The 27052-nt window shown below is 41.5% G+C and overlaps 1 protein-coding gene across 1 annotated transcript in view; it reads right to left on the bottom strand.

The window, feature by feature from the left end:
- Positions 1 to 1269: 1269 nt before the first annotated feature.
- LOC134865869 (receptor-type tyrosine-protein phosphatase S-like) overlaps positions 1270 to 27052 on the bottom strand; it is a 67260-nt gene continuing 41477 nt past the window's right edge. The window contains exons 9-36 of the mRNA XM_063885664.1: positions 25914 to 26293; positions 23553 to 23754; positions 21243 to 21379; positions 20873 to 21017; positions 18614 to 18931; positions 18305 to 18498; positions 18137 to 18163; positions 17784 to 17901; positions 16967 to 17629; positions 16133 to 16227; positions 15294 to 15547; positions 14981 to 15068; positions 14533 to 14751; positions 13568 to 13725; positions 12930 to 12944; positions 12593 to 12705; positions 10896 to 10993; positions 10508 to 10631; positions 9866 to 10041; positions 9572 to 9691; positions 8382 to 8536; positions 7879 to 8164; positions 7234 to 7412; positions 6148 to 6274; positions 5920 to 6045; positions 5035 to 5189; positions 4735 to 4870; positions 1270 to 3885 (exon numbers count right to left, since the gene is read on the bottom strand). Coding sequence (XP_063741734.1) covers positions 3817 to 3885; positions 4735 to 4870; positions 5035 to 5189; positions 5920 to 6045; positions 6148 to 6274; positions 7234 to 7412; positions 7879 to 8164; positions 8382 to 8536; positions 9572 to 9691; positions 9866 to 10041; positions 10508 to 10631; positions 10896 to 10993; positions 12593 to 12705; positions 12930 to 12944; positions 13568 to 13725; positions 14533 to 14751; positions 14981 to 15068; positions 15294 to 15547; positions 16133 to 16227; positions 16967 to 17629; positions 17784 to 17901; positions 18137 to 18163; positions 18305 to 18498; positions 18614 to 18931; positions 20873 to 21017; positions 21243 to 21379; positions 23553 to 23754; positions 25914 to 26293 — 4877 coding nt within the window. The 3' untranslated portion in view covers positions 1270 to 3816. The remainder of the gene's footprint in view (positions 3886 to 4734; positions 4871 to 5034; positions 5190 to 5919; positions 6046 to 6147; positions 6275 to 7233; positions 7413 to 7878; positions 8165 to 8381; positions 8537 to 9571; positions 9692 to 9865; positions 10042 to 10507; positions 10632 to 10895; positions 10994 to 12592; positions 12706 to 12929; positions 12945 to 13567; positions 13726 to 14532; positions 14752 to 14980; positions 15069 to 15293; positions 15548 to 16132; positions 16228 to 16966; positions 17630 to 17783; positions 17902 to 18136; positions 18164 to 18304; positions 18499 to 18613; positions 18932 to 20872; positions 21018 to 21242; positions 21380 to 23552; positions 23755 to 25913; positions 26294 to 27052) is intronic.

Genomic DNA, 27052 nt, shown 5'->3' with positions numbered 1-27052 from the left:
AAGACTTGTTGTATGAGATTGTTACTGTTACAAATAAAGGGTAGTGATCATGAAATGATAAAAGTCCTTTTTTTAAATACCGCACAATTGTTCAATTCTTCCAGACCCCTGACACAGAAACACAATGCCATCACCTGCCCTCTGTCGAACAACACACACACAAAGAGTTCATATAATAAATATATCATGGAGCAGCATTAAATGGAAAATACCACAAATATTTCCTCGTTCTTTGTTCCTGTACAGTCTGTGCTCATAAGGGTTGTACAATTTAACAAAGGACATAGTATGTAGGTCAAGTGTCAAAACTAAAATCTAAAACTAGAAGACCTAAACAAAAGAGTTAATGCTTGCAGCTGTTTAAAGACCTTGTGCTAATCTTCCTTACAAAAAAAGTATCTCTTTACAAGAAGTGTTGTATTATAATCGGTAGGAGAACAGGGAAGTTATTGAATCTTCTGTAGTATGCCTTTTCAGCGCTGTACTTTGTAGACGGCTCCTGCACTCTTGTCTTTCATCTGGCTGCAGATAAAGACCAATGTAAGTTGTCCAGCTCAGAGGACGGCACATATTGGATCATTTTGAAACAAATTAAGTGGTAGCTCGTTTTCACATTGTAATCACAATAGTTATTTAAATCCTAACAATCTCAGTATTCTTTAATAATAATAATAAAATTAATACATTTGAATTATCAAGTGCTTTATCAAGTCATCAATGAAGCTTTACAGAGGTAAGAAAAAATAAGATAAAAAGTATTTTATCACATTGACATGTCATCAATCACACGTTAAAAGCTAGTCTAAAAAGGTGAGTTTTGGTCAGTGTTTTGAAGGAGGGGAGGTCAGTGCAGTCTCTGATGTGTTGTGGGAGTGAGTTCCAGAGGGTGGGGGGCAGCGATGGAGAATGCTCTGCGACCCCAACATGGAAATATGTCCTATCCCTACCATCCAATATGACATGTACGCTTCATTATCTTGCCATGTTCCTGTATAACTATGCTACAAATGGAGTTACATCAGAAATGAATGCAATCTGTTTTACTGGCTCCAAACCAGCACAACACTTTCTTTATACTCTGGTTTCTAGAAAGAAAGGCAAACATATTTAAATTCAAAACATTCAAAGTGTAATTGTGTGCAATGCATTTAGTTAAAGCTGTGTTCAGTGACAGCCGTGCATTTCAGTTTGGAGTAACTTTGGTCCCATCTAGTGGGCAATGAATGAAGGAAAGTAACACAAAAATCAAACAGCTCATTGTACGCTATATCCAATCATCCTGCTTTTAATACAAAGTCAAGATACAATATCTACATCCATGGTTTGAAAGGAAAGAACAGGTACATAAGTGAGGGGGTGAGTTCAACAGAGCTGGCCCTCAACACACGGCATATTATGTTTCATGTGAGTGCCTTTATATTTCTCTTGACACAATAATCATTAGAAATCGAAGGAATAACATATTTCATATATGTCACACACTGTCAAGACTTCTGGACCACACATTAATTTCATATCAGAATAATTTCAGATAGAAACAATAACTTTAGCGGGTGCGTGTAGCTGGCCCATTCTCTGTCAAAAATACACCTGCTACCATGTGCTTTCCAGGTAATGTAATACCAACGGCTTGTCCGAGATTTAAGTCAAGAAATCTGCTCTCTTTATAATTTCTCTGATGCCCTCAAACGTATCACGGAGGGACCATACCTCTGTTGCGGTGATCAATCACACCGCTGCTGTTGCTATGGAGGTGGAGAGTGGGAGGGCTTCAAAAGGGCATCACTGTAAACTTAAACTAGGTCTCCTCTAATGCACATCTCTAGCTAACTAGTCGGACATCAGTAATCAGTATCAAATAGCACCCTACACAGAGGGCATACTTTATCATAATAAAGCAAATAAAAAAGCACCAAAACTGACCATTAAAAATAAAAAAACAAACAGTGACAATATCATACTTTAACATTGGCTCGCCAAAGAAACAGGTATACAACATCTTATTGGTTATAGTTGGTAGATATCCCAAATAAATAGATTAAAAACGAACGTAAAAAGTAACAAAATAGAATAATAAATATCTTAAAAAATCATATGAAATAAATATGACAAAGTGAACAATAACAATAAGGCTTTTTTTGCGACAATAAGAACTACATCACATCCAATCCCACGTTATATCTTGTGCTCAGACGTATGTAACTGTACTGATATAGGACTCCAATGAAAGACTTTATGTACAAAATCTGTGAAACCGAAATGTTTGATTTACCGGACATCGCTGTGCTCTTAAATCACCGCATGGGACCAATTATGATTATAAGTCAAATCAAGAAAAGATATATATCGATATCACAGACTTGTGCATTTCTACTGGAGCAGACGGGGGGGAAACATCATTTGGTTAAGTTGGGATGTTCTGTACAATGTGATTTAGAAACAGAGATCATTTGAATGAAGTTTATATGAAGGTAGGTGCGGGGAAAGGACTGTTGAAAGTGAGCAAAAAAGCGCTGAATGTTTTTTTTGGATTTCTGTCATTATCTTTCACTGCCAGTAGCCTTATATAGTAAAAACACAAGATTGATGTTACTGCAAAGTCGTGCAATTCAAGTAGGTAAGCTTTAGAGGACGAAGATGATTGGGAAAAAACTTTCATCCTCAAGTTCAGATACTGTATGACGATACATGTTAAGCACACAACGCATGAACATTAAGCAGCATGTTTGAACACAAAACATGAGTCAGCGTAAGGCAGAGACGTACAGTAAAAACACACAAGAATCATGACAGCAGAAATGGGATGAGAACTGTTTTAGCAGGATTGAAGCTTTCATTAGCATCCCTCTCAATGAGCCACAGCTGAGCTGACACAATGGGGCTGACTTCAAGAGGAGATGAGCTGAAGGATGAACAAGGACTACAGCAAATAGCAAGCAAGCTTTGTTTGACGAAGAATGCACTGGACTACAGATCTCAGGATATGACGGGCTCTAATCACTGTTCTGTGGCCGGGCTGTTGCTCAGCGAGGACACCATTGGAGACAAGCATGAACTGATCCTTGGCCAGTGTTTGTTAGAGCGGTCTCTGGTCTGACTTTATGTTATGCTGGATAAAAGAGGCGGTCATCTCTCCTTGTAGGCCACGGTTCACGTTCACGCTGCTTGGTTTCTCTTGGCACTGTGCGTTGGGTAAATGAGCATCCACATGCTTCTCCAACAGTCCTCGGGGTGTTGAGTCCTCTGCTCTAAACTATAATCAGAGCTACCTGTGGCAGCAGTAGACACCTTTGAAATAGACTCACAGACACATAGAAATGTTCACCTTTGCACATTGTAACCCCTTAGTACACTAAACCAATAGATACAAAGTTGAGGATAAAAAGCCCATATAGGGTGCAGCAAATATCCAGGTTCTTTGTGTTTTTTTCCTTTTTTTCTTTTTTTATACACATATAGTATCATAATTCCTGTTCAGAAGCTGTTTGTATTTCACTGGTTCATATTGGAGATAGCTGACCACAACACACATGTATTATACGTCCTTCACACTGGAACACTGAGGTAAGTATATGGATTACACATGGATAGTCTCCACACCCACCAGCAGTGTGGGTGCTGTTAGACACATAATTCTTGTTGCTGTTTTTGTTGTTATCTTTTGTTGTCCTTGTTGGTGTATAATTCAACTTTAAGTCTTGCTCTCAGGAAAAGGTTCAATGTTCACGTTATTTCAGGCCTTCTTTCTCTTGTTTCACTCGTCGGTTTGTTGGTGGACCTCGAAGCAGACAGATGGATGTGTGGTTGTCTCTTTACTTACGTTGCATAGTGGTCGAAGCTACCCAGGTACTCCAGAGCAGCCTGGTAGCAGAACTGATACTCATCCTGGGTGAGAAACAGAGGAAGAGACAGAGTGAGAAATCATTGCTCTGAACAGGAACAGACACAGGCTCACAACACCTCTCCAGTCTCATTTCTAAGCTAGAATCATGACAATGGTATGCAACAGAGGCTTAACTCAAATCCTGGCTTAACTATAGGTTGGGATTGCAGAGTGTCTTATACATCCTAATCTCTCAGTCTGGTGATTTAAATTTTTCAGATGAACTGAAGGATTAAGTGTCCCTTTTGAGAAAGTTGTCATATGATTTGAAATAAACAAATCACTAAAAACCCATTCGATTATGTGAAAAATGCATTGTCACGGATCTGTTTTAAAACAAATATCTTACATGATGTAGGGTTTTCACAGAAAGTGTAAAGTGTGTATTTGCAGATACAAACAGCAACAAATTATTTTTCCTATTGAACCAAAATTGTGGAAAGATGAAAATAAGCACATATTGTATTTTGAAATATTAGCATGCAGTTGGAAATAAAATACCCTCATACATATGGCCAAATGCATATATACATTTTTTTTAAGGTGGTATAATGAATGTTTTTATCAGCGATGATGAAGTTTATTTAGGTGCAAATATCTTATATTTTGCCTCATAATTCATAATACATGCTTGACAGAAAGGTATGTTAAACTTAATAGCATCATCATTAAAATAAGGAAAATCAGTGTGTAAGACAGGTTGAGGTTTGATAAATACTATATAAATATTTCAACAATAAAAATATAACCAGATTGATAAAAAAATTGCTTTAAGCATTACTTATGGTGTGCTATAGAGTGCTTTACTTGTTTTATGAATCACTGAGCCCCACATCGTATTCAGTGTTTACCTCAGTTTGCACCATGGCTGGTCTCTGTGTGCGCAGCATTTTGACAGTCTGGAAGATGTCCACTGCCCCTTCGTAACGCATCCTTTCCAGGACAATACTCAGAGTGATGAACACACCTGTCCGCCCCACCCCAGCACTGCAGCCATAAAGGGAAACATTGACTATAGTTAACAAAGTCTCAGAGTTTAATGTGCTACACCTACTGCCGTTATTATGCAATTACATGTACTATTACTATTACTATTAATTAACATTGAATGGTTTCATCATTAGTCATATATCATGCACCCCACTGCTTACCTGCAGTGAACGCTGATTGGTCCATCCTGGCCAAACTGCTCCTTGGTTTTGTGCACTTGGCCAATAAAATCGATGAAGCCCTCACCAGATTTGGGCACGCCTTGCTCTGGCCAGTCGGTGAACTGGAACTGACGCACTGTCCGTGATTGGCCGTCCTAAAGGAGTGAGGAAATGAGGAGTGACGAACGATTACACTGAAAGCAGAGTGGATAAGGGATTGTATCTGATGTAATTTAAGTTTCAAGATGTTCTTACTTTAAACATGTAGTTATTGTTTGTGCGTTGCTGTTTTTTTCCACAAAAAGACTATTTAAAGAGATTCTACTTTTATTGACTGAGGAGTGAGACTCATGCAATATCCTTTTCTTCCCTTCTAATGATTACTGTTATCTGACCCTGGATCAGTGGTGGTGGTTAACTCCAAGCTGTAACGTCTGTACGTCTGCCATTGTCAGCCACTCAGCAGGCAATTACATCTTTTCTCTTCGGCTCAGCCTTTCTGACTCCCCTTTAATGGAGATCAATAGAGCATCTGTCGATGTGGCGTCAGTGCAGGACAGGTCTAACTGGAGTTATCTATGATTGGCTGATATGTGCATGAGAGAGTGTGCACACATAGTCACGCATACGCTCTCACACACTATGCTGTCAAGGTGATGTGGAGACAGCACGGTTGAATGAGTAATCTAAGGGGCTACTTACCAATAGACCTAACCATTCCCATACAAAACACACACTAACCAACACACACTACAGGTCGATAGGACATGCTTTGCATCGCTGCCTTCCAACAGCACTGATGGATTGGGAAAAGGGCAGAAAAGTCAAGGTGTGTAATGTTACGCTTGCTGTTTGGATACAAAATACAGAAGAACATGAACTCACCCTGGCATCCGTAACTTTGAACTCCCGGAGGATGTACTGAGGCATGTTGTACTCAGCCATGGGGTCCACCACGAAGTACTGATACCGGGCTGAACGCTCTGCGGGCCAGTACTGGTGACACTTCTCCTGAGGGAGCAGAACAAATAAAATGATTAATGAAATTATGAACTGGGCTGACATTTCATGTAATTTCTAGCTCTTTGTCTCTGTGCATGTAATTACCCCTACCCGTCCCATTTCTCTCAGTTTGGTGAGCATGACCACAATGGTGGAGTTGTGTTCCCAAAGCATCCTCCAGAAATCCTCTGTAGTCTCAGCCAGTGGACCCTGGGTGGCAATGTAGCCTCGCTGCTGCCTACACACACGTCACAAAAAAGATTTAACCATCTCAAACGAGAACAGAACAAAGCAGCAAGCCTGGCTCTATATAGCATGAACATCCATCTTAACTGTCTAAACGTTAAATACAGGATAATGGCAGCATTTCTTTTATCTACATGGCATGTGCAACAATCCAAGAATTAATCATGTCAATACAATCAATTAAAACACACATTACGATCAGACATAGGCCATCAGACAGGCAGCATGCAGGCTGTTTTTTACTCCCCAAGGCAAAAACACATTTCCTTTAACACAAAGTTGTATATAAAGCGATGGATATCTTTACCACTCTTATTAACTAATTTAACACAGAAATCAATGTTAATGAAAGAAATAAGGAAACATATTGAAACAATATATTTGCAGGATGAAATGCTTAGTTTATGGGGATTTTTTTTAGCCTTATGTCTTATTTTTGCCTGGAATTTTAAATGTATGTTTTCAAATCTGCACCACAGGAAGACTAGCTGCACTTTAGGGCATAGACAGCTAATTGGGAGCCTATAATAAACACATTTTCTGAATGAATACAACACACACACACACACACACACACACACACACACACACACACACACACACACACACACACACACACACACACACACACACACACACACACACACACACACACACACACACACACTGTCAATCATCAGATTGAAAAGAGGGTCAGACTCCAGGCAAGAAAAGGAACAGTCAAAACATACAATTGCTCTGAATGCCTGAATCATCAGAAGCACTGTGACTGAGGCAAGTGCCGTGCAGCGAGACAAATAGCGGTTACATGTTTACAATAATGACCGATGTGACAGGACGTGACAGGTGGGAACATTGCGGTGGAAACCCATCCAGTCCATTCACTCATGCAGCCATCATAAGAGGACGAGCGGATCAGGTCACATTAATGTTCTCTGGACAAAAACCTACCTGTATCCGTCTATGTAGCTCGAGTTGATGTAGTCAGAGCCCTCCAGGCCTCTGATTGGCTGGAGGCAGACGCGGGTGGTTTCATAGGGCATGATGTTGACCAGTCGGTTCTTGAATTTGTTGCAAGGCAGGTTGGCTGTGACGAACCGGGATGTGTGGGCTTTGGTGTTAGCCAGCCGCTGCACGGAGAGAGAAAAGGTGTGAAGCTGTTTCTATTTATTTTTTATATATATTATCCAGGGAATCTAATGTGATTTGGCATGGAAGAATGCAGGATTATCAAGGATTTATTCTGTTTATGGAAATGACTACTGTTTTTTTTAGAAAAGATAGCAAAGTAGGAAAAAGTATATTGGTATAATCTTTCTGATTTAAACATGTAATATGTGTTCATGTCAGCTTCTAGGCAGGTTTACATCACCTAGGTTTGAATTAATATTAAATTAAAACAATTTCAGAAAGGAAAATCAACCACAAGTTTAACTACTCACCACACACAGACTTAAGTAACTAACCATTTTAAGTAGACATGATTTCAATTGAAGTACGGTAGTTCAAAAACACTTCTCTTTTCTTCTTTTCAGACAAACTCTCAGAATGTAATGTTGTACGCCAGACAGCAAATACTCCCTGCATTATTATTACCTTGAACTCCAGCTCCATGCCGGTGATATGCTCTCCGGGCTCCACCTTGGACAGCTTCTGCATGTAAGAGTAGAGACTCCTGGCGGCCACCTCAGTGTTCCCACAGGCCACAGCCTCCAGCAGGGCCTCGTGAATGAAGCTGTATTGATCCTCCGTCTGCACCATGTAGTTCCTCTGTGAGCGCATCAGGGTCACGTGACCGTAGATGTCCACAGTGCGCTCGTGTCGAATGCGCTCCAGCATGGCATCGATGACAATAAAACAGCCAGTGCGACCAACGCCGGCACTGATAGAGGAAGAGGAATAAGTGTTGAGGGAAGCTTATTCTGTTTATTATTTTTATGTAAAGGAATACTTCAACATATTGAGCTTTTTAGCTTTAACTTGACTGAGAAGATATCAGAGCTAATAGTGGTATCTTTATTCTCATCAAATTTTCTGTGAAAACTATACAAAATTCTCAAAATGAATCCCTTAAAGATAAACTTAGGTGTTTGCTGTACCTGCAGTGAGCGATGATAGGTCCGGCGTCTGGAGGGTTGCAGGCTTTGACCCTGCGGAGGAAGTTGAGGAAGGGGGTGGGATACTCCGGCACACCGTGATCCGGCCAGGATGTAAACTGGAACTGACGCACCTCTCGCCGCTCACTGCTGCCACTCTGATATAACAGACAAGCACAAAATGTGGCTTTACGGGCACTGAAGAAACATTTGTCTGTACATGAGTAAGATGTTTCACTTTATGAATTATTGAATGTTCAAATATAGAACATATTCAGTAATTAAAGGGAAATGAAACCATTTCCAATTGTTTGAGCTCAGTTTCTCAGATATGTCTCCATAGATGATGTCATAGTTATTGCCAATCATAAAAGCCAGCACTGTTTTTGATTGAATCTGTTATGCTTTTATTTCTAACTTCTGTGCTTTTAACTATTGCCTGCCCATGGACGAAATTAAAATAAGCCTTTCTTGCTAAGAAGAAATATTGCATTGTCAATATGAACACGGTCCCTGTCAAATAAACTAATATACTAAAATAAAATAAACAATTATCTTTCTTTATACAGAATATCCAAGAAGCTTTTTAATTAATGCATAAATAATCTTTCCCATGCACAATGTATCCATTAGTTTTAGATTATACCGTTAAAAGAACCAAATGATTCTTACATTATACACAATCTACACCAAAGACAGGAATAATACTAGGATAAGTAAATATTTTGTGTGCATTATTCTCCACTCTATGACAGATCTCCTAACTGGACGTTTCACAACACATTGCAAAAAATTTGGAGAAGCTGTGCAACACTTGGAAGCGAAAGTTGGCCCAGTTTCTGTATTTGTAAGTAGGCCACAGAGACACGCTAGTCTGCCGGTCCTAGATTAGTCCTCTGCTATAAGAAAGTGCTCTGCTTCCAACAGTGATCAAATCTCGGCGCCTGACACTGGGAGGCTGGCCTGGTTTGAACACTCCATGAAGCCCAGACTAATCTGTCCTCCTCCGTGTGTTCACATGCGTGACTCGGCCAGTGACAGTGGAAATTCATAATTACTCCAGGTTCCTAACGGTCAATTCAAGACATCAAAGCAGTTTTCACATTCAGTAATTACTGGAGGAAAGGGCAGAGCGGTGAGTCAAGGGGTGGATTCAGATGGAGAGGGAGCAAGAAAAGAGGGCAATCATTTACCTTGTGCAGGGAAAGGGTGCGCACACAGAATGTGGCCAGCTCCATTGTGTCCAGCAGGGTGACCTGGATCATCCCGTAAGTCTCTGTGCCGCGACTCGGCCAGTACTGGTCACACTTAATCTACACGGATAAGGGAAAGCATCATAATTATAACTATTACAGTTTTCGGACTGAATTACAAAAATCTGTTTCCATAAGTTTAATTACATTGTGAAGCAAACCCTATAACCCTATAAATTGCAGGTAGTCTAAGATGTATATTGGGGGTCAGTGTGTGGATGTTGGATTTCCTACCCGTGACTTCTCCTCGAGGCGCGTCATCATGACCACTGAGGCGGCCCGCTGCTCCCACACCATCCTCCAAAAGTCACCGAACGTCTCCGCCAGTGGCCCCTGTGTAGCAATGTAGGCATTCTGCTTCCTGTAGCCATCAATGTAGTTGGCGTTGATGTAGTCGCTCCCCAGAATACCTGTGCAGACGAGACACTTGTGAGGCTCTGATGCTAAACTGCATCTGCATAAGCAACATCATAAATTAACCTGCGTGTATGACATCAAACAGCCTAACAAACTTGTTTGTATCTGGCAGCCGCGCCTTCCAACAGACGGCTGCTAGGTGACTAGCGGACAACAACAAACAAACGACACTCTGTCTGTGTAAATTCATGAGCTGAAGATCAAATTCATTCACCCCCTTCTTGTTCTGGAGGAGTGCTGGCTGCACTTGAATGCACTTGCACTGTTTGTCAGTCTCATGCCACTGCACAGAGCCAGTCCTGAGCACTGTTTGCAATTTCACATTTCATCCATCATGCAGCTCTCCCTCTCCTTCTCCCACCTTTCTTTGCTTTCAACCCTTTAAACACATCCGTACTCCCACTCTCACATGTCTATATCTAAACATCTTCATGCTGCTCTTTTTCAGCTAATCCTCACCTTCTATGGGAGCCAGGATGACTCTGGTGTGGTCGTACGCTATGACGTTAGCATAGCGGTTTTTGGGCTTGTTGACCTCCAGGTTTGAATGCTCCCAGGTGAACTGCTGACTAGGATCGATGGACTAAGGAAAAGCGGCAGCAAATACACATTAAGAGAGTGGCATATTGAGTAGTGCACTTGAGGATAATGGAAAGAGCGCTGTGTGATGAAAACAAGTTACAGCAACAAATTGCAGTGCTGAATAAATCATGAACATATAATCTGCACGCATAGATGGAAATGTTAAATAAGATTGCTTTATGAAGCGAAGGCTTAACAGGCTTAACATCGCTAAACAATAAGGATGTTATATATTCATTCATATGGAATAATGACTTTTTTTTACCTCGTACTCCTGGGAGAGGCGTAGGTTGTCGTTGGCTTTCAGCACCTCAATGTGCTCGGCTAGATCACTGATGGGGATGGGAGGGTGGCTCATCATTCCTGCGTGACAACAACAGTCACAAGCTGAGTTACCCTAAATTACTCCAGGTCAACATCACTCATATGCAAAGAAGTGCAAAAAATAATACAATCAGAGAACCTCACATATCATTAAGGAACACGCTGAGGCAGAAAATCAATTTTGATCCATGTGCGAGGACAAAGTCAGGCGAGTCTTGTTTGTTTGTAAATTGTTTTTCTTTGATAAATTGCTTTCTCTGTGATCAGAGGAGCAACGATTCAGAGAAAACAAACACAGACAGAACACTAATTAGGAGGGTTGCACAAACGTACACCCACATACACACTCAAAAGGAGCAACCTATGCCTTGTGCATCCGTTTCTGTTCACAGCTGGAGCACGAAAAGAGGAGCTTTTTGGATCCATTGTCCATTCAAAAGGAAAATAGTTACAACAACAAATCAAAGAGAAACACTGCTTTGAACACAATAAACAATCTATCTTAGTCTGAATGCTTTCTAAATGTTTCTTGAATAGAAAACCATGTCGATACACTATGAAAAGCATTTAAGACATTCGGCTGCTACAGCTATTAAAAACAGGCTCATGCCGTATCAATGGTTATTTGTTCTGCTAGCCTGGCACTGCAGCACCCACAGGTTATCACGACAACACGCTCCTGTCACGACCAAAACGACCTCGGATAGCATCAGCTGGTTGGGTTGGAAACAAATTTCATCTTTGTTGCGCATCTCACAAGCTCAAATCTCAGGAGAGAAGAAGTGGGAGCTTCAGCATTGCTGCCACATGAGAGTAAAACAATCATATGATAGAAGAGACGAGCTGGAGTGCTTTGTTCGGTGGATTTTACTCCGCTTCCCACGAACAAATGTAAAAAAAACCTCCACCTTAAACTATGGATTAAATGAGAAAGCTTGGCAAGTAAAACCTTTCTCCACGATGACACATCTTGCCACCTTTTCAACAAGGACTTTTTTCATGACCTGCACTCGTGAAAATATGGAAAATACTGTCATTCGATCCCTCCAGGCCATTGGTTTCTGGATTCTGTTAATTTAAAGGAAGGAGAGAAAGTAAAGCATCACCAGCCTGACGCCTGGACCAAACCAGCTGTGTTGTTAGATCTCACTCTGTAGGAGGTGGGCAGCGGCCAAATTCCTGTAGTTACCTCACAACAGGGTTTTAGTTGGTGAGCCAGAGAGAACAGAATTAATTCCTTTATGAATTACCACAGTTAACCAGCAACTCACCTTTTGATATAGCATTTTGACCATTCAATTCGAGAGTGATAAGACAGATATCTGTGTGTTCTGATGTGCTATCTGCAGCCTGGCATGTGGACTGTGGGCGTGAGGAGATGATCTGATTTTGTCACACCGTTGTGACTCAGCCGTGACTAAGCACTGACTGCAATACCTGTGCAACGACCATTTTGATTCTAGAAAGGACTGGAAGCTGCCAGGTGGGTTGAGATGCACCTTCACTATCTTGTCTGCATAATCTTACCAAAGTTAAAAATAGTTGCATGAATATTTCATCGTCAATTGATGAGCAATCGGAAGTACATTTTAGTATGCAAATGGAAAGTGTGTTTCAGGTGCCTCCGGTGTTTTATACCTGGAGTCTGGAAGTTGATGCGTCTCATCTCCACAGGGTCTGTCGGGTGTTGGGCCATCCTCTCTGCGTCTCTCAACAGGCTCTTGGTCCCGGGTTCAGAGTCCTTACGCTTGCTGCTCAAACAACATTTAGTCAAAAGAGCAATTAGTAGATACAAACAACCAAGGAGAAAAAAAACAGACTGACTTGTGACACATCATTAGCATGGCTACTTGGATTGAGTAAAGTGCATTAATAAAAATACTGTTTCACAGCGTTGTGCCCTGTACAGCATCTGGTATCATGTTATTGCTGTTGGTTAAAATGAACAAAGAGCTTGACATTGGTTTAATCTTACCTGTCAGGTTTGCTGCTTCCAGTGAAACAGGAGCAAGGGAAAGAATAATTAGAGGGAGAAAAGGAAGGAAACAGACAGATTGTTAGAGAGGAAAATCAATATTTTCCATTAGTATTCAAAATGTTTGATGGCATGGAGCAGATATCTAAGGACTAAAGCAGGGTCAGACTGTTTCATAGGGAGAACAAACTTCGTAATTGAAACAAATTTCCTAAATATCCGGCTCAAAGTTGAGTATTTGTGGGAGGACAGTCAAACATTAAACAATCCCGGATATCAGCAGGAGTTGCTTAAAGAATGTGAGCCTCAAGCATGGAAGATAGAAAGCTAAGGAATCTTTAAAGAAAAAGGCTGAAATATTAAATATGTTTTAATTATTGCAAAGCCCCAAAAGACAAAACTTAGAATCGATTGGTCTTACAGTACTAAAACACATTGTCAGTTAAGTTAAAGCCTGATCTAACTTATAAATCTTTTTATCCTTGAAAGTATATATTATATTCAGGGTTAATATGGGCTCTGGGAGAAATACTTAGAGATACAAACAGAGTAAAACAAAGTAAAACGTGTGGGATGAAATGGTCTAACCATAAAAAAATGTATGGGTTGAGAGTCATAAGCAAAGCTTTCCCACTCACTTTTTGTAAAGGAGGATAGCAATGACAATGCAGATGATGAAGACCACAGCCAGGACGGGTCCAACCACCCAGATCAGACCGTCGCCGGCATCGAGGGGCTGGGGGTCTGAATCTGGGGCAATCACAGGGTCTGTGTAGGGACTCGCCACGTACATTTTCTGTAAACAAACACACAGGCATATAATCAGTAAAATAAGGCACTGGTAAAGTGTTTCTTTTTTCATTTCATTGGAAAAACTAAAATGAACCCATGGCACAAAAAAAAAACAAATACAAAAACTGAACACACAATAGCCTTGAAAAGAGTCAACCGCATAGCTCTTCTCCAAGTCTTAACACCATGTAACCCCGGACCTTAGTAACGATTACTGAACCGTTGCACTAGATTGCATTAGATTGAGAGGACATTCCTGTCATTGCGAGCAGGCTGCTGCACAACTGGTTTTATGTGCATCTAAGATAATATTCGATGTCTCTGCATTTTAGACGACACAAAAAATAATCCTCTTGGTCTTACTGACAGTATATATAACCACAATAAACTGAATAAAGTGCATTTTTATTAGTTCTAAAGGACTTTTGAAGAGCCTCCCCTAGGCTAAGTCTTAATAATAAAACACATCTAATAAAAAATAAAATCTGTCCTAATTCAAGTCATATATTTACAATAGTTCCAATTCAAATGCACATATATACGATCCAGTGCAGTGCACAAGGCAATATCTCTTCTACTGCCACAGTAGGTACACTCACTCTTTATTAGCAGATGTGATGGAAGTACGTGAAGGTTATTGCCTTTTACTTGCAACACTTTTGACTGACGTGCATTTTATTGTTTTAGCAGCGAGGCCGTATTGATTAGAATGTATAGTGACAGCCTGCAGCAGAAAAACAGAGGCAGCGAGGAATGAGGGAGTGGTTATAAACGCAGAAGCAAAGAAGAAGTGACACGGTGGCTTTCGTACCCCGGTTGTGGAGTTGAGTTCGGCCAGGATGAAGAAGACATACTCCTGCCCCGCCTCTAAAGCTCGGTTCTCAAAGCCCCCGTAGTCCAGCTGGTCCCCTAGGGTGAAGAAAGCCGGCAGGGTGGCAGGTGTGAAACGGGCTGTTATGTAAGCCCGCCGCAGGTCCACCTGCTTCTGCTGCCGAGAATCTTTCTGCTTTTGACTGATGTCTTTTAACAGCTGAGAGGTGGCGAGAGGAGAAACAGAGAGAGGGGAAGACACAAACAAGAAAAATGTGACGTTCCAATACCAATGACTAATGTTTAAACACTGATATGGAATCAGAAAGGGTAATCGCTGCCAGAATCCTCATCAAATCTTATTGTGTGTGTGTGTGTGTTTGTTTATCGGTATTTTCCCTCTCCCAGGAATAGACATCAGAGGATGCTGTCATTGCTGTGGTTCTCACCTCCTCTAGGTCCATTTCATCTGGACTCTTGAGGTGTCTGATGACGCCGCGAGCTCTCCTCAGTGGAACCACAACAACATACACGTTCCTGCGGGAGCAAAGGAGGAAAAGACAACATGACACCAGGTGCAATGGTACAAAAAGATGTCTTGACAACTTGTTGCACTAAAGACTGTATTTTCAACGTCTTGTCAGACAGGTTTTGTGGTGTTATCATCATGCCCCACACCTTTAAATATCATCTGACCTGAGTGCAGCAAGTCTATTACAGCCAAAGCAACTTTTTATACCAACATCTATAACTCCATCTTACTTGACAGGAGAGCGATTCTCCAGCGACGGCAAGATTATGGTGACCGTGGTCTCAGTGTCACGAGTGTGGTCAATTTCAGGGCGGCGGATAGTAATTGGTGGGGAGGTCTTGGCGGAGATGCGATGGCGAAGGCCACCCATGTTTCCCTCCGGAGCAGTGATCTTAAAGTCGTAGCTCGTGTCAGGCTGAAGGTTTGGGATGACAGCCTTTCTCAGACGAGCGTCCACCTCCATCTTCTGTCTGTTATACTCCACCTAGAGGAAGGGAGATGATTAAAACAATGGGTAAAAGGCAAATATGCCTGTATAATGTACTGTTTGTTTATACACTGTACAGTTTTTTATCAGATTTATCCTGGAAATTAACAGATTTTCAATTTCTATTTTAAAGTTTTAAAGGATGTATTACAATGTTGTACTGTCACACTCCCCCACCTAACACCATAATTGAAAGAAAAGTTTAAAACATTGTTGGGAAATATGGTTACTATAACATTTTGGAGTTGGATGACAAAACATGTATTGCGCATGTATGTGATTGGCTAAGCATAAAGACTGCTATTAAATGCATGTTTGTCAGATTTTAATATAATAAATGTTGATTTCATTGTTCGTACATTCTGCATAAAGCCAGCCCACCACAGGTGAAACAACGGGTGTTAAAAACACTTCCACAGTTGGGGGAATTGTTGAAGTTAGGGTCATGCATAATACAAATATCAAAACCTATAATAACATGAGCTATTTTAGCCAAAAGTACCAAAAATTGTTACGGTATTTATAATTTATAAAAACATAATCTTGAGAAATGACAGACTTAACAAAAGGCACCACACATACCGTAAAGCGATAGGGGTTGCTGCTCTCTGGAAACTCCCAGGTCAGCAGAACACTGGTCTTAGTGGCCAGATTGACGGAAAAATTCCTCGGCACATCTGATGAAGGAAAAGAACAAAGAAAAACAGAGTCACGCATGATGAAGCATTTTTATTTTAAAACCAGCAACCCCCCCTGCTTTCCTACAGCAAACCTGTGAAAATGTTAAAGGTGTCAGTCAGATGTGTTACTGGGAGAAGTATATATGATGGTAAGGAGAATGGGCAGGTGATGAGGAGAGTGGATGGTAAGAGTTAAAGTACAAATAACATTCAGACCGAGTAATGTGACATGCCACATTCTCAGAGTGTGAGGTCGTGTTTGTTAGACTCAGATTCAGCATGTCAGCAAAGGCTTTGGAAAAGGTGGAAGTGGAGGTCTATCAGATAAAGGAAGCTTACCTGCAGATACAGCACCAGACCAGTTTCCCCCTGAATTCAGACTGAACACTTACCTTCCAAATTCGATGCTGTATATCAAGTCCTGCATTGACTTTTACCTGAGGGTTTGTGATAAGCAGTGCTCTTGAAGCAAACATCCATTAACATTCAGTCTGCTTCCACTGGTAGTGAAGGGTAGGTGATGAAGGTATAAGTGAGTGAGTGGAGGAGATTGAGGGGAGTTGTCGTGTTCCCCTGGACTTTTCAGTTCTCAGCCTCTCCAAAGTTCACAGGTGAATGGCCAACCTGTAAGAACCGGCCCAGACCAGTGAAATCCACAGTAAAGGGAGCTGAGATGTGAAACTGAACCAGTGCTTAGAAGAGGAAGGGTGTTCCTGCGGCCTGAGGCCAGCCCTACCTGTTTCAAAAGCCAGGGTTCGGCTCACCAGAGGTGGGCTGAAGGGGCCTGGCCCTGCCTTGTTGTGGGCTCTTAGCTGCACCACGTAGGCTGTGCTGTGATTGAGGCCCAGGATGGTGTAGCGGGATTCACTCGCTGGTAGCGGGATCAGCCATGGGGGATCAGTTGGGGCTGGTATTGCTGACGGGCCAGGCTTGGAAGAGGGTACAGGGGCCGTGGCTTCTTTGTAAGATAAGGTGTACTCTATGATGTCACCATTGCACTCTTCCTGGGAAAGGGGCAACCAGGAGAACTTGAGGGAGCAGCAAGTGGCATTAACAAAGTCAGTTATTTTTGGGTATCCCAAGGGTGGGAACATGGGAACTGTTATCTCCTGCTGCACTACATCTCCGTAGCCTGCCCGGCTCTTTGCAGAGAGAACAAAGATGTAGGAGGAGCCTGGGGAGAGATTCCTGATAGTGAAGTTTCTCTCGCGATTTGTGAAATTCACTGTGGTGTCTAAGGAAGTATTCTTTAGGCCAAACTGTAGGCGGTAACCCCTGATTTCAAGCGGAGCCCCCCGGCTATCAGCACTTGACTCAGAGCACTCCACTGGAGGAGCCCACCGCACCACCACTGACGGACCAGATCCTGGACGCACCCAAAAGGAGGGGGGGCCGGGCACTGCAAAAAAAGCAAAAAACTTAGACCATATAAAATGTTGTGGAAGAATTAGAATTGATTTAGCTGTTTATTTACTGCCTGCTGGTACTGCTTAATGGAAGATCTTACGTTACTAAATCAATTGCACTGAACTGTATACTTGGCATATGCTTACCAATCCCCAGGGTCTGCACCAGCTTGGCTTTGCTGTGTGCTCCATCCCCTTTGGTGGTGTACGCTGCCACTGAGATGGAGTACAAAGTCTCTGCTTTCAGACTTCCTAAAATGAGCTCCTGTGGGGGAAAACACATAAGAGCACTATTAAATATTGCTATGTCATTACTTTTAATAATAGACAATATACAGACTCCTTGCTTCACTTTCTTTACAGTTATGCATTGAAAATAAAGTTACATATCAGAGGCTAAACAAATCTCCAGTGGTCAAATTGTCCCAATGTATTGGATGCATTGCACTGTAAAAGTGCATTCATTCATAATAAAGAGCGGATGGGTTGTCTGCACTCACATATTGAGTCGAGTCATCCTCCTCCATCTTATCCCACAGATGAGACACACCCCGAACGCAGCCAAGACAGATGAGACAGGGAGTGAGTCAAAGGACAGAAAAAAAAGGTGCGAGGGAGAATGTTAAATTATGTAATAAATTAAAATATTTTATCCAGTTATAAATCACCTGGGAATCATCCAATAAGAGGTCCTTAATGCGGGGAAGGTTTCGTGATTCACCGCTCTCAGAACGGCTGAAATGAACTTGGTAACCACGGATCTGGCCTTGCCGTAACCGTGGCAACACAGACCTCCAAGTGGCTCTGATCGCTGAGGAGTTGAGTGGCTGGACGTCCACCTGACGAGGGGCTGCACCCGGAACTAAGCACATGCACACACACAAATGCAGAATTAATTAAGTAACTAACAGTCAAGCCAGTAAATAATCAACTACACAATCAATACTGTTTAGGTCTGATCTATGGCTCTCACTTACCGTCCTCATCAGTTCTGCAGATCACAGCGGGGCTTTTGGGTCCAGTCCCCTCTGCAGTGAAGGCTGCCATGGTAATGTTGTACCAGCTCCATTTCTCCAGCCCCTCTAACACTGTCTCCCCCTGCATGGCGGGGATAGGAAGCCCCTTCACCTCCTGGCCCTGACCTCCGCCTCCTGCCCCAGAAACCCTCTGGTATCTCAGCTCAAAACCTGCCAACTCGCCATTCTGACCCTCCATTGGAGGCGGCCTCCAACTAACTCTCAGCGAGCTGGAGCTGGCACTCTCGCAGGACACACCCTCGGGTGCTGCTGAGGGCTCTGACAACAAGGACAAGGGGCGAGGAGGGTAAAGAGTTTAGGAAAGACCCAAGAGATGGGGTTGAAAAAGCAAGAGATAGGAGATAAGGATAACAAAGGAAACAATAGAAACTAAGGTGAACTGCTATGCAAGGGAAACAAGAGAGAGGCACAAAAGGGAAGCAACCACATAATGTAAAAACATAATGTTAGACTAAGAGACTAATGAAATAAACCAGAGACACCAGTATCGACCCTGAGTGGACAACTTAATTATGACCAAGGAAAATGTACATCCGATACCCGATGATTATATTTAATCCTTTAGCCATAGCTAGTGGAAAAAAAGCAACTCAGATTTTTGAACCAAACGGATAAGTCTTTCTTTCTGAAGTGCGGATGTAGAGCTCAGTAAACATGAGAACAGACAAATACACACATTTCACAACATCAGCCCCCCCATGGTGGCATAATCCCTGAGTCCTCGGGGTAATAGAGTGGTTTGAGACTTGAGACGAAGGTTTTGGGCTTTACAAAGGGAAAGAAAAAACAAACTAAAACAGATCTCACACAGCGCTGAAAGGATTTAGGAGGCAGGTTCAGAAAAGAAAAACTAAAAAGAACCGGAGCCTGGGAGAGAAAGGCACTCAGACGGATATTGAAAGTCAGGTAAGAATGATAAATTGAGGACAAGAATTGAATCAGAAGCAGGCTGGGATATTTACTGTTACAAACAAGTACAGAAAGAAAGCCAAAAATCACACACCTTTATCACCACAGATCTGTGGGTATCACTCACCCTATATAATGTTACTTATAGAACGAGCACTCAGAACCACACAGCGCGGAGCACGGTCGAGAGTCTTGGCTTGTGTGTGTCTGGGAATGTATAGCATGTGTGTATGTGTGGGAGTGTAATAGTCATAGCTGACAGGTTCAAGTATCTATCCACTCAGCCGTACAGCCACTGTTCTGTTAGCCTCGGGGGACAATCTAGATGTGCACCAAAGCTTGGCGATAACAAAGCACACATAACCTCCCAGGGAAATGAATTCTGCTGCATGAAATAGTCTGCTTATCTGGCACCTTCCCTATCTTGAACCCCCAACCCACCTAGGTCTCATTCTTTTTGGGGGTAAAGAGTGAAAAGAGATCAGCTAAAAGTGTTTGTAACCAGTATGAATCCTTGTCTGTAAGTGATTGTTAATACTTGACAAAAGCTTACCTCTGAGGCGAGAACATACGCCACCATGAACTGAAGGACTTCCTTTTTTCTCGACTTAATGGATTCTCTCTCTTGTATCGTTTATTGCATTTTTCTCTGCATTATCTTCTTGTTTGTAGATATGAAATTCCTCGATATGTCAGAGCAAAGAAGTAGATCTTATTTAACCCATATCAGGATCAGTGTGCAGAGAAAAATACAGAAAAGGACACAAGGGAAAGAATCCCAGTTCAGCGGGGATAAAATACAGACTGGCCGCCACTTACCTGACAACACAGCAAAGCCAGCCATCACCCGTAATGCTGCTCACTTCTGGCTGCTAGCCAATAAGTGTCAGGCAGTTTCGTCCTTTCAAAGACATTAGACACTGATAGAGTGGAAAAAGTAAAAGGAAGGTGAAAGAAGAAAGAGTGTAACATTAATCGTTGCTCCATCTCCATCCGTCATGGTGTTTTGGCTGTGTAAGAAAGTGAGAGGCTGAGGGGAGGAAGAAAGGCACAGTCAAACCTAGATGGATGAATGAGAGGTGGGGTTGATAAACAAGATAGATGGAGAGATGTCAAGATGGTTCCCAGATTTTACCAGGTCAGGATCTGATGTAATTGAACCTATGTGTGTTTGTGTAGAGGACAAAATATTTGCATTGGATTTGTTCACATGACTAATACAATTTAAATGTGTGGCATCTGTGCATCACTGCAGGTAAAGCAGGTGGACACAGTCAAATTGAGACATACTGGCTTGTAATGTCCTCTGCACCAGTTCGTTGGTGAAAGCTCCGATGCCTTTGTTTGAGATGGCGGCCAGGGAGAAGGAGTACTCTGTGTTGGCTTTCAGACCCTCCACTGTGTACGAACTCCTCGGCCCGAATGTCAGCTTCTCCTAAGAGAGAGAAGAAAGAGGAGCAGAGGACAGGATAAGAGGTTTGGATGATGAGTGAGAAATAAATTATCAAAGAGATGAGAGTGTCACCAGCAGACTCAGAGGCGCTGAACGCTGGAGTTAATCTTTTAAACTTCCTTCTTTTATCCGTCCTCTTATCCTATCTGTCTAGTTAAGAAATCCACTCTGCAGAAAGGTTTATAAGAAGAGAGTAAGGGGTCTTACCAAGCTGCCAAACTTGACAGGTTTGTAGAGAAGTTCATAGTTGACGATGCCCTCCTTTGTGTAGGCAGGTTCCCAGGTCAGCTCAATGTGTGTGTCGGCCACCTTACTGACCTTAAACTTCCCCGGTTGGCCTGGGACTGAAGAGGACAGGACAAAACAGTCAGACAGGAGGTACGGGTTATCTTAATCGTATTCTTTTGAAGTCTTGTGCATTACGGTACTGAAAGATCCTAAAAAAAACCCTGTTTTCTTTAAATTCATTGTACCAGAATCTACTATAATATTATGATTTGCCAAAGTTTTAGTGATACTGTTTATTTCACACAAACAGAATATCTCCAAATTAGATCTTTAAAGTCCCCTATTATGCAAAATTAACTTTTTGCTGTCTTTTATACATAAATATCTGTCCCCGGTGTGTAAGTAGACTCACAAAGTGTAAACATTACAACCCTCTCTCTTTTCCTCTTTGCCCACATCTCTAAAACGGAGGTACAAACGAGCTGATCCAGATTTGCTGCCGATATGATTTCATCCGAATCAGAATCACAATACCTTTAATCATCCCACAGAGGGGACATTTTGATTTAATACAGCAGAAAAAGCCAAAGACAGCTTAACATAACATACTAAAATATATATATATATATACAAGAATCACACAATTTCCAAAATACACACAAATAATAGTATAGCAGCCAGATATGTATTGCACAGTTATTAACACAACAGGGGGTGTTATAGTCAGTGTTGTTATATGTGTGGGGGTCTACCGGGGGCCATGATGGTTATGGACCGCTGCAGGAAGGAAGGACCTGCGGTATCTCTCTGAGACACCGCGGGTGCAGCAGCCTGTTGGTGAAGGAGCTGCACAGTGCGGACAGGGTGTGGACACATTGTCCAGCAGGGAGGACAGCTTGGCTGCCATTCTCCTGTCTCCCACCACCTCCACATTGTCCAGAGGACTCCCAAAGACAGAGCCCCCGAAATGTGGGCTGGCTTTACATTTAACTCCTGGCAACGTCTCGCCCACGTGACACGTCCCAACCTATCGTCTGCAATATACAGTCGCGAGCTGAATCCCCTCCGCTCTGTGTGTCTGTGTATTCAGCAGGATGTCTGCAGGAGGGACTTAGAGTTGTTGTATATAATACATATAATGTCTCTGTTCTAGTGGTAAACACTGAGAAGTGTTTCAGAAATAATGCTGGATGTGGTTTGGAACATAATATGGGGTTTAATCACGGCAGAGTTTTTTTCTTATTATTTGTATCCTAGTAGTACATTTCTGCCTCGTTTTTGTATTTTTTATAGTTTTCTTTCTTTCTTTGTTTTGAAAAGCTCTTACTGTGTTTGGATGTGTGCTTTTCTATTTAAATTAGGTGTTGACATAAATTATTTTAGTATAAGAATGGGAAAAATGTCAGTCAAATCTGATCAAACCAGTTGGAGACTTTGTGGGAGTGCAGTTTTGAGTGATGATTCGTATAACTAAGCGTGGTTATTTTTCTTACTATATCCTTACTTTAACCTGCCTTCAGGTTATTGATGATGAATTAAACATGTTGTACTAATTATTAATGTAATACTGTACACCTATTGAGCCATAAATCTCTAAAACCTATGTATTGTTATGCCTTTTAAATATAATCTCTTTTCTTTTGTATGCTGGAAAATGGAAGACTTTTAAGAGACATCTGATGCCGTATCAGGCTACATGGAATTTAAAACAGTAATACCGTCACAGTAATTATCTTTTGTCCCTCCCAAAACATTAAACCGGCCACTTCACAGCAGCTGTCGCAGTGACATGGACAGCGCTGAGGTAAGAGGCACATTTTTGGCTATTAATCCCCGTTTTCTTTTTGAGTCTCCATACTTCTGTCCCCGAAGGTACAATTTATACTGTTTGAAGTAGCCATATTTCCTGAGCAAATCACAGTGGATTCAAACTTAACATACACCCAAATAAGCTTCTTATCTTTGTTTTCACACACACACACACACACACACACACACACACACACACACACACACACACACACACACACACACACACACACACACACACACACACACACACACACACACACACACACACACACACACACACACACACACACACACACACACACACACACACACACAACTAATGAGTCATTTGTGCTCTGTTGCATGTGCACATCTGAAAAACAAACACTAACCTCCTGCTCATGAATAATAAAGACTACTAGTTAGCTGTTATTCATGCACCAGCATGCACAAACAGCTACCAATGATTAGGTTTTGCAGACACACATATTCACGCACCTCCTGGCATAACTTTCACATGGACGGGGTCTGAGAACGGTCCGTCTCCTACAGAGGTGAAGGCGAGGACCTGGATGGTGTACGTCTCCGAGGTCACCAGGTTCTGGATGGTGGTGATCACGCTGTCCTGGACGTTATGGATCTGCCACTCATTCATAGGCCGTGACGGGTCCATGGTGTAGTACACACGATAGCCTTTCACCTAACACAGAGAGAAAACAGTTAAACAACTGAAACACAGTGTCAACTCTAATGGTATCCCACCCTCAAATGGGACGTTAATTTAGCAAATAGCTGACCACGGCAAGAAAAGCAATAATTATTGACACACTCTGCAAGCACAGCCTTAAAATAGAGATAGGTTGACTGGAATCTAATCCCATTGTAACGGAAAGTCTCTCACCTTATGCCCCCCAAAACAAGACTGTAAGAAATATATAAATGATAAAATAGACCCTGAATTTAAAAACACATCATATTGATCATGGCAAATTCCCAAATGCAAGATAACTGCAGGAAAATCATCAAATGCAAGGAAAGAAAACCAACGTTATATAAACTATATTATTATTATTATTATTATTGGTTTTATATTAGCTAACCTTGCTGGCATGTGTATTTATCTTTTGATTATTATAAATTGACTTATGTAAAATTACGTGATTTGTAATTAATTTATTAACATTTGGCTATCATAATCTTATGTAAAGATTGTTTTTATTATTATTGTAGTCGTTATTATCGTTCATTTGTAATATTTCCTACCTTAACATAATACACTTCAACAGTGTCTCACAAACATTCACACAGAGCAAAGATTTATTGTTTTCTGCAATTTCTTCATTCTTTCTTGATAATTTTTCTCTGTCTTCTCAGTATTACTGGACGCTTTGGCAATATTGTCCTTCATGCCAATAAAGCATATTGAATGAAAAGAGAAAGGCCTCTAGGTGGAGAGTTTCTGGATTTGCACTGTATTGTAAGGGTATGAGTGTATTAAACTGATGTTCCACCCATAATAATCCATAATACCATCTTTCATATTAAAGCCAGAATTTCTCACAGCTAAGGTCATCAACTCTGAATTGTTTTCTATTTAGGTCCAGATGGTCCTGGGGATTTGTTGGTTCAGTGTTTAGCAGAGGTCGTTGTCACAAGGTGGTTTCCCCACATCTGCGGCTGTTGCGCAGTTGACCCTGATAAACAAATCTCACTCTAAAGTTGACAACACCAGCTCCAATACTAGCCTTCATACAGTAGTGCGTAAGATATAATCACTGCACCTCCGCTAACCGTCCTGTGGGATTTGTTTATGGTTATTGAGATGTAATCCTGCTGCCATGCCCTTACTCTCCACCTCCGTCACCTTTCATGTTATTACTCTTTAATATCTATAATCCCACCCTCAATTCAGTCTTGCATTTTTATGAACCTTCATACAGTTATAGGATAGAAAAGGAAATAGGTCTCAAGAGGGATTGCTCTTAACTCAGAGCAGACAGTCCAATTACCTTTTCTTTCTTTAGAAGGTGGGGAAAGTAGCGAGGGAGTTACAGAAGAGAAATCTCTGGCAAGACACAATCCCTGCAAGGGACATGAACCTGCACACTGGACAAAAGCTCCCAATGGTGAGTTTTATTAATGCTTTAACATTTTAACCTCTGAGCCTTTGTGAATTTTTAAATGTTGACAGTGCATATAACGTGAGGTTAAAGGTCATTCAGTTTTATTTTAATCAATCAATAACTGTAAGAGGCCCACCAATGCCAGATGATTGTGCAGCAGGAAAACAGCAACCATAAAGAGAAAGGCATGAACATATTTTACTGTTAAATTAGGAACGTGATAGTTTTATGCACTGAATGTTACATATCTCCTAACAAGCGTAAATGGTAAATGGACTTTATTCTTTTAGCGCTCAGTGGGCTTTACACTACATGCCAAATTTCACCCATTCACACACACATATCCTGATAGCACTGCTGCCAAAGGGGCCAAACTGCTCATCATCTAATCTAATGCTCACTTACACACAGTCACACACCAATAGCTGTGCCTTCGGGAGCTATTTAGAGTTTAGTATCTTGCCCACACGTTTACTTTCTGAATTTCTATAGATATCATTCTAATATTGTTATTGTGAATTCTCTTGGTCATGTAGTGAAATCTGACACCTGGATAGCCAATCACTTTTTTCCACAACAGACAGGATTTCTTTTAGTTGAGCACCAGTTAATTTGCTGCAGACATTTACTACCTAGTTAAGAAAGTTTTTTTTCTGTTTGGTAAGAAAATGTTAAATGTATGTTTTCTATTACTGTAAACAAATGAAAAGGATAACAGGTTCAGTACTCAACTCACCTGTCCATTGGGTTCCTCAGGTTCCTCCCAGCGGACCATCACCGTGTTCTGAGATATAATGTGTGCCTGGACGTTTCGGGGAGGGCTGGCCGGGGCCTGCTCCCCTGTACGGGCATCCACACGAGTAGAGGAGGGCCCCTGGCCGATGCTATTGAAGGCCGACACTCTGATTTCATACTCAGTATTGGGGTAGAGCCCCCCGATGCTGTAGCGGGTGGTGGTGATGCTGTCCACCGTCTCGTACTTGCTGTCCGGCCCTTTGGCTCGGTACTGGATGATGTAGTAGGAGACGGGGTCTGGGTTTCCAGAGTCCCAGGTGATGGTAACACTGGTGGCGGTGGTCTCTGTGACTATGGGTGTACCAGGAGGCTTTGGCAAAGCTGGGGATTATAGAGAGGGAAGATGAAGAGAATGACATGACTATGAACCCTTTATTGGTTTCTGTCCTTCTGTTATTGTAAAGTTAATTCAAACAGTACACTTTGTACATTGTTTTGTTTAATTGTACATATCCAGTGAAACCTCATGCTACTATTGTGACTTTATTAATATAAATATTTATGCCAAATATGCATATTTATCTATGTTAAGATGCTAGACTGCATTCTGTTGAACAAGTACTCACTGTGGGAAATTACAAAGTTAAATCCAGTGTTATCTAAAATAACTTGAGGATAAACTATTGACATGAGAGCAGGACTACCCTCAACTAGTGATTCTTGGTTGACTAACAATCAACAGTTTGGTCGACTAACGGATTTGTTGATAACAAATTCATAAAGCTGAGTTTGTCCTCAAAAATCATGCAAAAAAGCATAACAAATAAAATATAACTGAGTTTCTCCAATAAAAAATGAAAAAAGCATAAAAATTAACAAATAAACTGAAGTATTTTATTCAAATAAGATCAAAGCGACTAATGACTAAACCAATTTTCTAATAGACATAGATAGGCTGTTTTTTGTTCAAAGATAGTATACTAAATGCCTTCCCCTGCTACTAACAAATAGTGTGCCCTAATTATATTTCATATGTAGAATTCTTTATGAAATTACGGAGCAGATTAGCTTGCCAGAATTGATATTTCACATTACCATGCTTGAAATTAAGAGTATCTAAGTATTTTGACATGCCAACAT

Source organism: Eleginops maclovinus, chromosome 6, assembly GCF_036324505.1.
Source record: "Eleginops maclovinus isolate JMC-PN-2008 ecotype Puerto Natales chromosome 6, JC_Emac_rtc_rv5, whole genome shotgun sequence".
Classification (NCBI taxonomy): domain Eukaryota; kingdom Metazoa; phylum Chordata; class Actinopteri; order Perciformes; family Eleginopidae; genus Eleginops; species Eleginops maclovinus.
This window is presented reverse-complemented; position numbering and strand designations above follow the sequence as displayed.